Source organism: Dama dama, chromosome 23 (assembly GCF_033118175.1).
Source record: "Dama dama isolate Ldn47 chromosome 23, ASM3311817v1, whole genome shotgun sequence".
NCBI lineage: Eukaryota > Metazoa > Chordata > Mammalia > Artiodactyla > Cervidae > Dama > Dama dama.
This window is the reverse complement of record NC_083703.1, coordinates 14,198,243-14,213,139: the sequence shown is the minus strand read 5'-3', so window position 1 is coordinate 14,213,139 and position 14,897 is coordinate 14,198,243. Positions and strand designations below refer to the sequence as shown.

The window sequence follows — 14,897 nt, the reverse complement described above, 5'->3', positions numbered from 1 at the left end:
TGATTGGTTTAAAGCTGGTTACCTCACTTTCTAGGTTAAAATCTCAAACTTCTTGTGGTCCTATGGCACCTGAGTTACTGCCCTTTCCATGATTCAAAAAAAAAAGCAGATCAAACCAAAAAACTGGTTGGGGCCATAAAATTTCCTTTTATGATCAGATCCCTGATGGCTCAGAGTAAAATAAAATGAGATAAACATTATTAGAAATAAGGTACCTTGCCTTTTTCATCTCCTTTAGCTTTATATCAGTGATGCTCAAACCTGGCTATACCCTAGAGTCACCTGGAGAGGTTAAAAAAAAAAATAACATGACTGAGTCCTCACTCAAACACTTGAATTGGAATTTACCCAGGTTGAGGCCTCGGTAACTGTATTTTGAGGTGTGATATTTGAGTCTTCTCTACCAGAAACTGAAAATTTTATGAGTGCTTTTTATTTATTTATTTGTAATGCTAAAGAATAATGCTCAAAAATTTTCCTACCACTAAACAGATATGGCTCTGTGACTTGCATAGTTTATCCTTTATATTCTTTGCTTATTTCTTTTTAAAATTGTTCTTTATTTATTTACTTTTGGCTTTGCTAGATCTTCATTGCTGTGCCTGGCTTTTTCTAGTTGTGGTGGATGGGGGCTACTCCCAAGTGGTGGTGTACAGGTTTCTCATTGCTGTGGCTTCTCTTGTGGAGCATGGGCTTTAGGCATGCGGTCTTCAGTAGCTGCGGCTCACCAGCTTATTTGTTCTGGGGTCTGTGGGATCTTCCCAAACCAGGGACTGAACCCTTGTTCCCTGCATTGGCAGGCAAATTCTTAACCACTGGACCACCAGGGAAGTCCCATTCTTAGCTTTTTTAAAAAACAGTTTTATTGAGGCTGAGTTTGCATAGCATAAAATTTACTTATTTTAAGTCTTCTAACTCCATGATTTTTGTACACTTGCAAAGTTGCGCAACCATCAGCCCAATCCAAGTTTAGAACATTCCTATCACCCTGAAAAGATGTTTGTGCCTCTTTGCAGTCACTCCCTGTTCCAACCTCAGCCCCAGGCAACCACTAATCCACTTTCTGTCTCTATTTTCAGACAGCTGCATTTTTCAAAGCACCCCAGGAGGTTTTGACAGTTGGTAAATGTTAGGAGCCTTGCTTTGGACCTCCCAGCAGTGTGCATGGACATGAAGTCTATTAGGACCCTGACCTATAGCAGTAGCTTTTTTTTAGATGAATTACTTTTACTCATTTATTTTTAACCATTTTAAAAAGTTGAAGTGTAGTTAATTTATAGCGTTGTGTCACTTTCAGGTGTACAACAAAGTGACTCAGTTATTCGTACGTATGCATCTATTTTTTCATATCCTTCTCCCTTACATGCTGTGCTGTGCTTAGTCATGTCTGACTCTTTGCGGCCCCATGGACTTTATTTTATTTATTTTTTTTTTTAATTATTTTTATTTTTTTTTAAAATTATTTTTATTTTTTTTTTCCCAGTGGGTTTTGTCATACATTGACATGAATCAGCCATGGAGTTACATGTATTCCCAATCCCGATCCCCCCTCCCACCTCCCTCTCCACCCGATTCCTCTGGGTCTTCCCAGTGCACCAGGCCGGAGCACTTGTCTCGTGCATCCCACCTGGGCTGGTGATCTGTTTCACCATAGATAGCATACATGCTGTTCTTTTGAAATATCCCACCCTCACATTCTCCCACAAAGTTCAAAAGTCTGTTCTGTATTTCTGTGTCTCTTTTTCTGTTCTGCATATAGGGTTATCGTTATCACCTTTCTAAATTCCATATACATGTGTCAGTATGCTGTAATGTTCTTTATCTTTCTGGCTTACTTCACTCTGTATAATGGGCTCCAGCTTCATCAATCTCATTAGGACTGGTTCAAATGAATTCTTTTTAATGGCTGAGTAATATTCCATGGTGTATATGTACCACAGCTTCCTTATCCATTCATCTGCTGATGGGCATCTAGGTTGCTTCCATGTCCTAGCTATTATAAACAGTACTGCGATGAACATTGGGGTGCACGTGTCTCTTTCAGATCTGGTTTCCTCAGTGTGTATGCCCAGAAGTGGGATTGCTGGGTCATATGGACTTTAGCTAGCCAGGCTCCTCTGTCCATTGAATTCTCCAGGAAATAATAGGGGAGAGGGTTGCCATTCCCTTCTCCAGGATATCTTCCTGGCCCAGGGATCAAACTAGGATCTCCTGTGTTGCTGGTAGATTTTTTAATGTCTGAGCCACCTGGGAAGCCCATATATAGTAGTATATGTTAATCCCAAACTCCTAATTTATTTCTTCCCCTACCCCACCTTTCCCCTTTGGTAACCCTAAATTTGTTTTCCATGTCTGTGGGTGTATTTCTGGCTTGTATGTAAGTTCACTTGTATCTTTTTTGGAAAAAAAAAATTATGTTTTAGGGTTTTAGAACTCATACCCGTGCCCCCCCCCCCCCATCCCCCACCAAATGCTCTGAAAGCGATGTGTACTCTGTATCCTTCACCTGCCCAGGAACTCCGCCTACAGCTTGCTTTTTAATTGTATCACTCCTAGGTCAGCTTCCCATAAAATAATCCTAAGAACCAAGAAAGCTTCATTAGAAAGAAGAGAACCACTCAAAATACAGTTTCTTTACCTTTGATGTTGGAAGATGAGATTGTTGACTCTGCCGGGGTCTTTGAAGATAAATTAATGACCAGTCTTGAGTCCTGCAGGCTCAAGTCACCTTTGACTGCAGGCTAGACTTGTGTGTGTCAACAGTGGCTTGTGTATCTGTAGACACCAGTGAGGAGCTGTTTGAATCTGTTTAAAAAATCGTACTTTTCTTTTCCTGTGCTTGGCCTGTTAACCTTCTGACCCTGCCGTTTGCTGTGATGGCCCTCAGGATTGTCATGGAGGCAACTAGCATGGTGCCTGCCATAGAGTGGGTGCTCAGTAAGGATTTGTTAAAAGAATTTAGGAATAAATAACTGTCAGCAATGAAGATGCCATTGGGTTTCAACACCTTCCTGGTTTGTTGTTGTTTGGTTGCTAAGTTGTGTCCGACTCTTTGCGACCCCATAGACTGCTGCATGCCAGGCTTCTCTGTCCTTCACTACCTCTTGGAGTTTGCTCAAACTCATGTTCCTTGAGTCAGTGATGCCATCCAACCACCTCATCCTCTGTCGCCCCCTTCCTGGTTGTTTAAGTTGGTTAAGTTCTCCAGATCTTGGGTATGGCTCGTATTCTGTTGTGAAGGAGGAATTCAGAGGCAGAGTTTGGTTCCAGAAGACTCGTTACAAGAATATAGATCCCTCCCTTTTCCAGAATTGTCAGATAAAAGAGAGGATGCTGGGTTGAAATTTGAAACTCCAGGTAAACAATGTGTCCCATACAGTATCTGAGACATGCTTATCCTAAAAAGTCACTGGTGGTATATATGAAATTCAGATGTGATGGGGCATCCTTTTTCTTTGCTAACTCTGGCCACCCTGCACTATTAAAGGCCGCATTGTGACTAACAGTTCACCCCCAGGTCCAGTTCCCCGCTGCCGTATGTCCCCCCCTGCCGTATGTCCCCCCCGGGATCCAGTCTCCAGGCTGCAGCTGGAAGGGTATGGCCCCGCTTGGCCTCTGTACCTTTGCCAGGAAGCAATCTGGCTGTTATGTGAGGGTTTCCAGCATTGTTCGGTGCAGAAATCACTGACGTATGAATCATTTGGCTCCACGGTCGGGTCTGTTTTGTTTTGTTTTTAATGCTGATAGGAGGACCCATGATATCTCTTCTATTTGGTCATCGGCTGTAGCTGGGTGGGGGTCAGCTGGTAGCAGGATGGCTCAGAGACACCCGGGAGGGTGACCTTCTCTCTTTCACTTAATACTGGTGAGCATCCTCCTCTTCTTCAGGACACCTCACTCTGCTTCTTCCTTTTTCCTGCTGTGTTAGCTGGCTATACAAGGTGGGACGTTGTCCAGGCAAATGACACTGTCTGCCACAGGTGTGACTGAAACCAGAGGTGGAAGCATGTGCCATGTTTCAACTAGAGCACCCGCTACACCCACCAAAACACTTTCAAGATGATCCTCTTGAAGGGACCCTCCGTCCACCGGCCCGAGTATGTGCCGATGTGTTGAGCCGTGTCCATGTGAATCGTTCCAAAAGCTCACAGCGAGTCCTCACCACGTTCCTCCCCGTGCAACAGATGTCCACCGCCATTGTCACTGCCCTTGAAGAACTTAGAGTGGGCAGTTTTTAAAAATTTAACAAAAGTGTTTTTCTTTAATTGACACGTATTTGATTTGCAATGCTGTGTTAGTTTCAGGTGTACAACAAAGTGATGCAGTTTACATATACACATATCTGTTCTTTTTCAGGGACTTCAGTGGCTTAGTGGTAAAGAATCCACCTGTAATTCAGGGACCATAGGAGATATGGGTTTGATCCCCGAGTCTCAAAGACCCCCTGGAGGAGGACACGGCAACCCACTCCAGTATTCTTGCCAGGGACAGAGAAGCCTGGTGGGCTATGGTCCATTGGGTCACAAAGAGTCGGACATAACTGAAGTGACTTAGCACGCACGCATATTCTTTTCCAGATTCTTTTCCCATATAGTTTATTTCAGAATATTAAGTAGAGATTCTTTTTGATTATTTATTTTATATATATTGTTGCTATTTAGTCATTAAGTCGCGTCCAACTCTTTTGCAACCCTGTGGACTGTAACCTGCCAGGCTCTTCTGTCTGTGGGATTTCCCAGACAAGAATATTGGAGTGGGTTTCTGTTTCCTCCTCCGGGGGAGCTTCCTGAACCAGGGGTCAAACTCACATCTCCTGCATTGCGGGCAAATTCTTTACTGTTGAGCCGTGGGAGACACCCCATTTTATAGTATATATGTTAATCTCAAACGCCTGATTTATCCCTCTCCCCTTCCCCCTCCGGTAACCGTAAGTTTGTTTTCTATGTCTGATTTGATATTTGTATATGATGCAAAATGATGGTTGCGGTAAACCTAGGCGACATCCCTCACCATACACAGTTACAGAATTTTTGTGTGTGTGTGAGCTGAGAACTTTTAAGATCAGCTCCCTTAGTGACTCCTAAATATGCACGACTGTATTATTAACCATAGTCACCATGCCGTAATTACATCCCCATCACTTTTTCCGTTAACACTCTGCCGATTGGCCTGAATTTGCCTTTTTCTCGACGATAGGAGGGTAGTTGCCCAATTATTCATTCCCTCTGTTGAAGAACTCTCCCCAGTGCAGCCCAGGTGAGCAGGTGACATAAACAAACATAGGCAGCTTAACCTCTTTTCCAAGGGGAAATGAGGAGACAGTGTTTGGAAATGCTTTTGTAAAATCACCAGGTGTTGGCTGCTTTTCCCTGACAGTGGGCAAACCCAAGGCCCACAGGAAACAGAGGCCAGGAAATCCCCCACCAGTTGAGTGAAAGGGGCGTAGCGTGCAGCTGATGACCTTGACTGTGGTTCTTTGCTCTTAAATTTTTTCGCCTTTAGACACTGTACGTAGCAACTGGCTTTCCTTCCCCCAGGTGATGGTCTAGGAGGGGAGTGTTTGTCTGTAAATAACATCCTGTTCTCGTCACCCTTTATGCAAAATAAACAACGTCTTATCATTACAAGATAGACTCGATGGGGGAAAATAGGAATTTTTAAATTATTTGTTTGTTTATGTGGCTGGGCTAGGTCTTAGTTGTGGCACATGGAATCTTTAGCTGCCGCTCTCAGACTCTTAGCTGTGGCATGTGGGATCCAGTTCCGCGACCAGGACTCGAACCCCAGGCCCCATGCACTGGGAGTCTTTGTCACTGGACCGCCAAGAATGGGAATACGTCATAGCACTTGTATGTGTGGTTCTTTAACCTTAAGGGGGCTCCTTGAAAAATCTGGTGAAAGCTATAGACGTCTCTCCAGAGAAAAGTATACATTTACAGTTTCATGCCAAATTCTGTATATAATTTCAGGGAACTCTTGAGAAGCCACTACCTCCACAACCTTTATAAAGGTTGTTCCCTGTATGTGAAGCGAAAGTGAAAGCCTCTCAGTCATGTCTGTGTCGTGGAATTCTCCAGGCCAGAATACTGGAGTGGGCGGCCTTTCCCTTCTCCAGGGGATCTTTCCAACCCAGGGATCGAACCCAGGTCTCCCACATTGCAGGCAGATTCTTTACCAGCTGAGCCGCAAGGGAAGCCCAAGAGTACTGGAGTGGGTAGCCTGTCCCTTCTCCAGGGGATCTTCCCGAGCCAGGAATTGAACCCTGGGCTTTGCAAGCGGATTTTTTTACCAACTGAGCCAGACATTGTTGAATTCCCTGTTATGAATGTTCTTCATGATGTGCCTTTTTTTCCTCCAAATAATGAATATTTATCTTTACTAAGTTTTCAGTGGTATACAGAAACCTGCTATCGAAAAATGTAAACTATATGTTACCAAAATGTCTTCTTTTTTTCATGAGTTCCCTTTCATCCTAGACAGAATAACAAGGTGCTTCTTGAGGGAAAGAGGTTGGGGGCTAGTATGTATTGAGCATTTATTGTATGTCCGGTGGGGCTTCCTTGGTGGCTCAGACAGTGAAGAATTCACCTGCAGTGCAGGAGTCATGGGTTTGATCTGTGGGTCGGGAAGACCCCCTGGAGAAGGGAATGGCAACCCACTCCAGTATTCTTGCCTGGGAAACCCCATGGACAGAGGAGCCCAGCAGGCTACAGTCCAGGGGGTCGCAAAGAGTCTGATACGACTTAGCAACAGCACCATCCTTAGTTCCTTTTTAGATGTGATGTCATTTAATTCTGACCATGATTCTATGATGTGGATTTAAAAGACATGGAACTGAGAAGCTCAGAGATGTTAAGTCAGTTGTTTGAGTCTATCAAACTCTGGAGCCCACTTCCCTTGATATTGTATGGGTTCTGAAATAATACATTTTCCAGTTAAAAGATATGGGACTTCAGACAGGAAGAAGGCCTCATGGGGATGCTGATGACCTGAGAAGCAGGGAAGAGTGGGTGGAGACAGCCCAGTCGGTGCCTCTTCAGGGGTTGCCCTAGAGACAGTCCTGTGCCCGTGAAGGTCATCTTGCAGGAGACCACTCTTGCTTGGGTGAAAACAAGGAGATGGCATGAGAAGACACAGCTTCCTCCAGCTCCAAGCAATCACGAAGTTCACTGCTAGCCCTGACCAAGTGGGTGTGAAGAAGGGCAAGCCAGGATATGGGGGTTCTCATTAGAAAAGTAGGTCAGATTCTCCTTCTCTTGGTCTGCTCCCAACCTGTTCTGTTGCACTCTTCATTATGTTTAGGACACATCCCATGATTGCTGAGGGCCCTGCTAATAAATTAGCTCATTGTGCTTCCGATTTTGTGGCAGGCAGCATGACCCTTGTTCACATGCAAGAAAAGCTAAATAGTACTATTCTGCTTTTCGATCTTGGTCAGCCATTAGGGGCAGCCTCATTGATTTTTTTCTTTCTCTAATAAAAAGAGGATTTTATGTTCTAGAGATTCTTCTCTGGAATTTTTCCCAGTGGGCCTTTATATATTTTTTTGATAGGTAGTGGAAAATTCTTTGGGTCACATCGACTGTCTGATACTTTGTGGGTGGAGGTCAACCTCAGGAACTGGGCTTCTTGGTGAATAACCCTGTTGGGAATCAACCCACTCTTTGGGTACATAAAAGAAGCCCATTTAGAGGAATCTCATGAATTTTCATCACGCACTAGCAAACATCAGAGGTCAGTAGGAAACTAAAATAATAATACACTATCCTTTCTCATGGCTTATATCAAAGAGGCTAGTCAAATGAATTATGAAGAGAGAAATTATACTTTTTAATCCCTGGTGCTTTCATTCAACTATGAATGGTATTAATTCAGGGTAACTGTAAAGACCATTTCAACAAGAAAGACTTGAAACACAAAATGGTAGGTACGACCTTACAATGTTGTTGCTCAGTCACTAAGTCGTGTCCGACTCTTTGTGACCCTATGGACTGCGCATGTGAGGCTTCCCTGTCCTTCACTGTCTCCTGGAGCTTGCTCAAACTCATGTGCATTGAGTCAGTGATGCCATCTAACCATCTCATCCTCTATCGCCCCCTTCTTCTGCCTCCAGTGTTTCCCAGCATCATTCTAATGAGTTGGCTCTTTGCATCAGGTGGCCAAAGGATTGGAGTTTTAGCTTCAGCTTCAGTTCTTCCAGTGAATATTCAGAGTTGATTTCCTTTACTATTGACTGGTTTGTTCCCCTTGACAGTGTAAGAGTAAAATCTCATTTGTGTCAACTTTGAAGGTTGGAGAGAATCTAGGGCCGCCCACTCACATACATCAAAGGCACACCACTATTGTCTGTGCGGGAACCAGAATCACCTGGGAAGCCTTGTGAAAATACGGATTCCTGGTTCCATCTGCAGGGTTCTGACTCCAGGTTTCTGGGAGGAGCCCAAGAACTTGTGTTTCTAGCAAGTTCCCAGGTGATGGCTGCTGGTTCAAAACCACACAGTAGAGCTGGTCTGTATCCCCTGGCAGAAGATGAACTCATCTAGGGTTTGCCGGAGCACTGCTAGCGAGACAACTTGTGAAACTGCCTCGGCCAACAGGACATCTTTCTTAGAGCTGAGGGATGCGGAGGGCTTCCCTGCTGGCTCAGTTGGTAAAGAATCTGCGTGCCAAGCAGCACACTGCCTGCAGTTCAGACTGCCCAGGGTTAAAATCCCTGGGTCAGAGAAGGAAATGGCAACTCACTCCAGTATTCTTGCCTGGAAAATTCCATGGAATGAAGAGCCTGGCGGCTACAGTCCATGGGGTCGCAAAGTCGGACACGATTGAGCAGCACATACATAGGGATAACTGCACAAGAAAATGTTTCCCTGACCTCTGTGCCTGGTCCTCGTTCTGCCAGCTACTATGCTGTGTAATACCACCAGGATTACCCTGTATATATAAGTGCCCACACAAAAAGATTTACCCCAAGACAGAGGTCCACTCGACAAACAATACTATGTTCCATCCTGGGAGTTACTCATTCAATCTCTTGTGCTGTGCAACTTTCAACAAGTTTAAATTTTTTTACAAAATTGGGGTATGCATAGAATAAAGTATATAAACCTTATGTGCGTAGCTTAAGGAAGTTTTACATATATATACACCCAGCAGTTACCTTCAAGTCAAGATGTAGAGTATTTTAAGCACCCAAATGTCCCCTTATCCTCTTTCCCAGTCTGTGTTTACCCTCCCCAAAGGAACCAGAATGCTCTTTTCTTTCTTTTTTTTTTTTCCTCCAACAGATTTATTTCTTTAAAGGAATGGACTTTGAAAAGAAAAAACATGGGGCAGAGAGATGTGGAATAGAAAATAAATACAAATGTAAGCTGTTTTGCCCCTTGCTTTATAATCACAGCAAACTAGCACAGAGAATGCCCTGTACGAAACACAATAAAGGTTCAAAGGTGGAGGGGTTCCCTTAGGCAAGGCGGAAGACTTCAGTCTCTGGTATTTGGAATTTAGGCTGCAGTCCTGGTTTTTGGATGGGTCACTGGGTGTATGGCATGGTCCATGCTTTTAACCAGATTTGAACAGGAGAACGGCCAGTTGGCCCGGGTAGAAGTGGATGAAGTGTTTGGTATCATATGTCACATCACTACTGAAATTCCTCCCCCCATGCAGCGCCAGGTGGGGCTGTCCTTCTTGATATGGGCCACAGTGCCCTTCTCTATATTATACTTCTCCAGTGCCTGAGGAGCAAACTCCACCGAGTCCTGTTGCATCTCCTCCAACATATCAGCATTCTCGATCACAGCCTTTGGGTCACACGTGGTCACCAAGAAGCAGGGGCTGGCTGACTGTGACGGTCTCCTGTGGGAGGGATTGGCGAGGTTCACACCCGAGGAGAGAGGCCCCAGTATGCTCTTTCGATCGGCGTGAGTTTTGCCTGCTCCTGAGCTTCGTGTAAATGGAAATAGTGAATACTTTCTTCTGTATCTTATGTTTTCCTTCAAGATGACTCTGACTCAACCCTGTTGCCAGAAGCAGTTGTTCTTTCCTCTTCCTTGCATAGAGTATCCCAACTTTGACACGATGTATTGTCTTATGTCTAATTCACCAGCCCTTCTGTTATGTACCTGTTTCTGGTTGATGATGATACAGCAAGCATGACTGCTCCCCATTAATCAGAATGGTGCTAACTGCATCACATCACAACCATGTCAAGAGTGTGTTTGGTAGACCGCTAATCCATTTTACAGATGAGATAACCAGGGCTCAGTAACCTGCCCAAAATCTCATGGATAACAGGTGGACCCAGGATCAAGTGCAGGTCCTTGGGTCTCAGTTGTCATCTCGAGTTCTTAGCTAGGGTATTTTCTTACCTCTCACTCGTGGTGCTTCACCAGTAATCATCAGTGAGAGACGACTCCAGAGAACACAGGCTGGCACTCTTCACGGTCCCCTGGAGATTTTCCCAGCACCTTTTTCCCGTTAGCAGGTCTGTTGAAAATATTCTCTCACGTACAACTGACTTTCTGCAAGAACAGACTTCCCTGTTTGCTACCTCTCTGGTCAGTCCTGAAATTCCTGCCCTTGGTAAGTATAAATAATAGAAGAATCAGTTCTGCCTTGTGGTTCCTGTTAAGGTTACACCTAAATGGTGTCTTAAAATTGTCTCTGTTGGTGAAGGAAATGTTTAAACTTCCTTTGAGTTTTTATTCTTGTTTAAACTTCCTTTGAGTTCTTATTCTTAGACACAAATTACCATGGGCAAATGATGCCTCGTTTCCTTTTTTGTTTTGCTAATTAAGGATGGAAAATTGCTGGTTAGCTTACTCCATGGTATCAACTTGAATAGATTTAAAAAGAGAATCGGATGCTTTGCGGCAATTTCAAGCCAGCCTTTGATTCAGTATCTGGGTTAAAAGTCTCCACATACTGATGTTTAGGAATTCCTCATTTACCTATTCTTCATAATGCATACAAATCTCAAAAAGCTAGTTGCTCAACATATAGACACAGTATTGATTGGATTTACAAAGGTGGATAGTCTGTGAAATAGTTCTCCGTAGTGTGTCTTACTGAAGGAAATGAAAGCTAGGAGTAAAACGAGATTGTTCTTTGCTTAATGTATCATCTCACTCATTTTTCTTAAATCACAGAAAAAAATCATTTATCTCTTCCTCTTTCTGGAATTTTAATTTACATCCTAAGTTTCGTGCTGGGGAAGGCTTTGGGAAATGTTTTTCTAATGAGTCATAAACCTTCTGGACAAGTAGCACGTTATGAGAACCAAATGATTGATGGTGAAGCACTCCTTATGGAAGAATTGCGTGTGGGAGGAACGAGAGAATCAGAAACCGCCCTTTTGCAACTCTGATTAACAGTGAACAAACATCATCAGTGATTGATAAATCTGTTAAGGGAAAGACTGATGAGGAATTTCATCATGGGTGATCAGAACCGTCCAGCACTCTTCTACTGAAACTAAAAGCAGACAACTAGATATTGTGTACTTCCTGGTGTGGTAGAGAAGTAAGGACTCAGCATCACCAGGAAGTGTTCTTGTCCACAGCATTGAACCGGAATCTAACCAGCCTCTAGCTCTACCCACCGAACACAAGGAGATGCAGGGGACTGAGCTGTGAGCCTCAAGCTTGCCTGAGCATTAGACTCACAGGGGGAATTGAAAAGACCCGACACCCGACTGTGTCCCAGAACAGTTAAATGAGCTCTTGGCCTGAGCATTGGTATGTTTTCTGCTCCCTGTGATGCTACGTTCAAGCCAGAGTCGGGGACCAGGAGAGCAGGGGACCAAAAGACAGGACAGAAAAACCATCATGACATACAGAATGTGAGAAACTCCATAGAAGAGAAGACCGGTGTTTCACAACATGTATATGTAGCATTAGTAAAAGGGTAGACAGAGGGGACATTTGTGGGTTAAAAGAGATTTCAGAAATGTCAGTCAAATGTGATGTGGGGACTTTGTTATGATCCTGAGTCAAGCAAAGCTACCATTCTAGGACATTTTCCAGAGAATCAAGAAACTTTAAATGCAAGCTGAGTATTTGATGATATTAAAGCACAAAGCATTAATTTTGTTACTTTTGATACCAGTTTTGTGGTTATGCTGAAAAAGGTTCTTGTAGAGATACATAAAGTATTTGGGGCTTCCCAGATGTCCCTCGTGGTAAAGAACCCATCTGCCAATGCAGGAGACTTAAGAGATGTGGGTTCAATCCCTGGGTCAGGAAAATCCCCTGGAGGAGGAAATGGCAACCCGCTCCAGTATTCTTCCCATGGACAGAGGAGCCTGGTGGGCTACAGTCCATTGGGTCACAAAGAGTCAGACATGGCTGAAGTATTTATGCAGTTCACAAATGCCCTCATGCACAAAGAAGCATTTATGTTGAAATATGATGCCTCAGAGTTGTTTTAAAATTCTAGCAAAAAAATGGTGAAAGGGAGATTTCTCTGGTAGTCCACTGACTTAAGACTCTGTGTTGCCAATACAGGGGGCACAGGTTCGATCCCTGGTCAGGGAACTAAGATCCCACATGACATATGGCACATCCAAAGAATTAAAAACAAATGGTGAGAGAATCCATAAAAACAGATAAAATAAGACTGGTAAAATATTGATAAAATTGTTGGGTCAGATGATGGTTCCATGAGAGTTCACTTTACTATCTTCTCTCCTTTTGTGTGTTTTTAAAATTCTTGTAAGAAAGGATTTAGAAGAAGACATAGAGATGAAATGCAAGCTAATATATCTCATGCATTGAGATATGTTACCAGTACAAACTTTTGGGAATTCATCTGCAATGCAAACTTGAAATAAAATAAAGGCTAACTTTCCGTCTCCATGCAAAATAGATCTGGTTTCTTTTCAGAAAAAGTTATTCAGTTATTCATTATGTTTCTATCTTGCCTACAGATGATTCTGGGCCACCTCCTTCTACTGTTATCAACCAAAATGAAACTTTTGCCAAAGTTGTTTTTAAGCCTACTGTGGTCCAGCAAGCCAAGATTGCCCAGAATGGCATTTTGGGAGATTTCATCATTAGATATGATGTCAATAGGGAACAGAGCATTGGGGACATCCAGGTAATGGGTTTGTTCTGCTGTTTCTCATTAGCTTGATTGATACTTTTAGTTAGACCCAGAATGAGGGATTTCAGTACTCACCTGAGAGAGAGAACTACTGATTCTTAGGAAATCTGTTTTAATGCCAAATGTGTCTCCGAGTGATGTCCCCTTGCTGGAGGCTGGGGTTATCTATTTCCTGCTTCAGTAATCTAGAGGCCAATGAAACCTATAACGTAATTTCCCCTGAGGTGCTTTAGATCAAGTGAGAACTTAGTTCATCTTTAATTTAGAGAAACTGGCCCATGACTCAATTTCCTATAGGTCATATTTCTCCAGAAACAGGGCAGGATTATCAAAATGTGTTAATGTGCATCCAGCATGTAGGCAATCTTTATGTCTTAACATGAAAGATGCTTAGGAGAAAAACAGATGATGCAGGAAGCAGGATTCTCAAGTGACAAGGGTCAGGAAGAGATGAATGATTTAAATTGAGTTAGTTTAATTAATATATTTTTAAGGAATGATTTTATCCTTATCCAAATTCAATTAGCAGTTAGTTGGAGGAATCAGGACCATGGATGCTTTTGCTCTGGATGTGGCATCTGGCCCTAGACTCTATTTCATGCTGTCTTTGACTTTTAGACATTCCATAGAATCTCCATCTTGGTTTGTTTTGCTACCTAATCTGAGCACTATCAGTTTTACCTTCTCTTCCCTCCACCAGGTTCTAGACGGCTATTTTGTGCACTATTTTGCCCCCAAAGACCTTCCGCCTTTACCCAAGAATGTGGTGTTCGTGCTTGACAGCAGTGCCTCCATGGTGGGAACCAAACTCCGCCAGGTGAGTCCGCGCTAGTTTTTCCTCTTCCACGTTTGTCCAGGACAGTGATGTTCTCAGTGAATAGGATTCAACTGATGCAAAATGTCTGCTTCACCATTCATCTGTTCCTGCCTGTGGGGAGCATTCCTGAACAGATTTAGTGAAGCGCTGACATGAACTGTCATTTCAGCATGGGGGTTTTAGGAGAGCAGAGGGCTGCAGAAACACCTTGAAATAGAGGGAACTGGGGGATAATGTGAGTGAGGTGAGAATACAGTGAGGAGGCCACTGAATAGCACCATTGTGGGTGGAATAATTCTGTTCAGTGATGGTGTCCCTTGGCCTATGGTTAGAACCAAAGACCTGTATCTCAATAATTCAGGGCTTCCTGGTAGCTTAGCTGGTAAAGAATCCTCCTGCAACGCAGGAGACCCTGGTTCGATTCCTGGGTCAGGAAGATCCCTTGGAGAGGGGATAGGCTACCCACTGCAGTATTCTTGGGCTTTCCTGGTAGCTCAGACAGTAAAAGAATCCACCTGCAATGTGGAAGACCTGGGTTCAACCCCTGGGTTGGGAAGATCCCCTGGAGGAGGGCATGACAACCCACTCCAGTGTTCTTACTTGGAGAATCCCCATGGACAGAGGAGCCTGGCGGGCTACAGTTCATGGGGTCACAAAGAGTTGGACGTAACTGAGTGACTAAGTACAGCATAGCACAATTCACTATTCATACTCTCACAATACTTAGGAAGAATCTTGGCATTCTAGGAATGGGGGACATTAAGGGGACATGTAATCTATGCTGAAAAATTAAATTATCACCCAAATGTAACCATTTACATTTTTTTTCACAAACCACAGGAAAAGGATATTCCTTGTCTTACTCTGGTATCGGAAATGTCATAAATTTGCATTTATATTTCCAACTTACAGAGTGGAAAACAGAAAGAACTGCAGGTTGCCATACCAACAAGTATCTCAACAGTCAACAAAAAATTAGCCC

At 43.5% G+C, this 14,897-nt stretch overlaps 1 protein-coding gene and 1 pseudogene across 4 annotated transcripts in view; one reads left to right on the top strand and one right to left on the bottom strand.

The window, feature by feature from the left end:
* ITIH5 (inter-alpha-trypsin inhibitor heavy chain 5) overlaps positions 1–14,897 on the top strand; it is an 87,357-nt gene that overhangs the window by 35,176 nt on the left and 37,284 nt on the right. For all 4 annotated transcript variants that reach the window (XM_061126040.1, XM_061126039.1, XM_061126036.1 and 1 more), the window contains exons 6-7: positions 12,923–13,092; positions 13,799–13,915. In XM_061126040.1, the coding sequence (XP_060982023.1) occupies positions 12,923–13,092; positions 13,799–13,915 (287 nt within the window). The remainder of the gene's footprint in view (positions 1–12,922; positions 13,093–13,798; positions 13,916–14,897) is intronic.
* On the bottom strand, positions 9,559–10,823 carry LOC133045238 (dynein light chain 1, cytoplasmic-like; annotated as a pseudogene).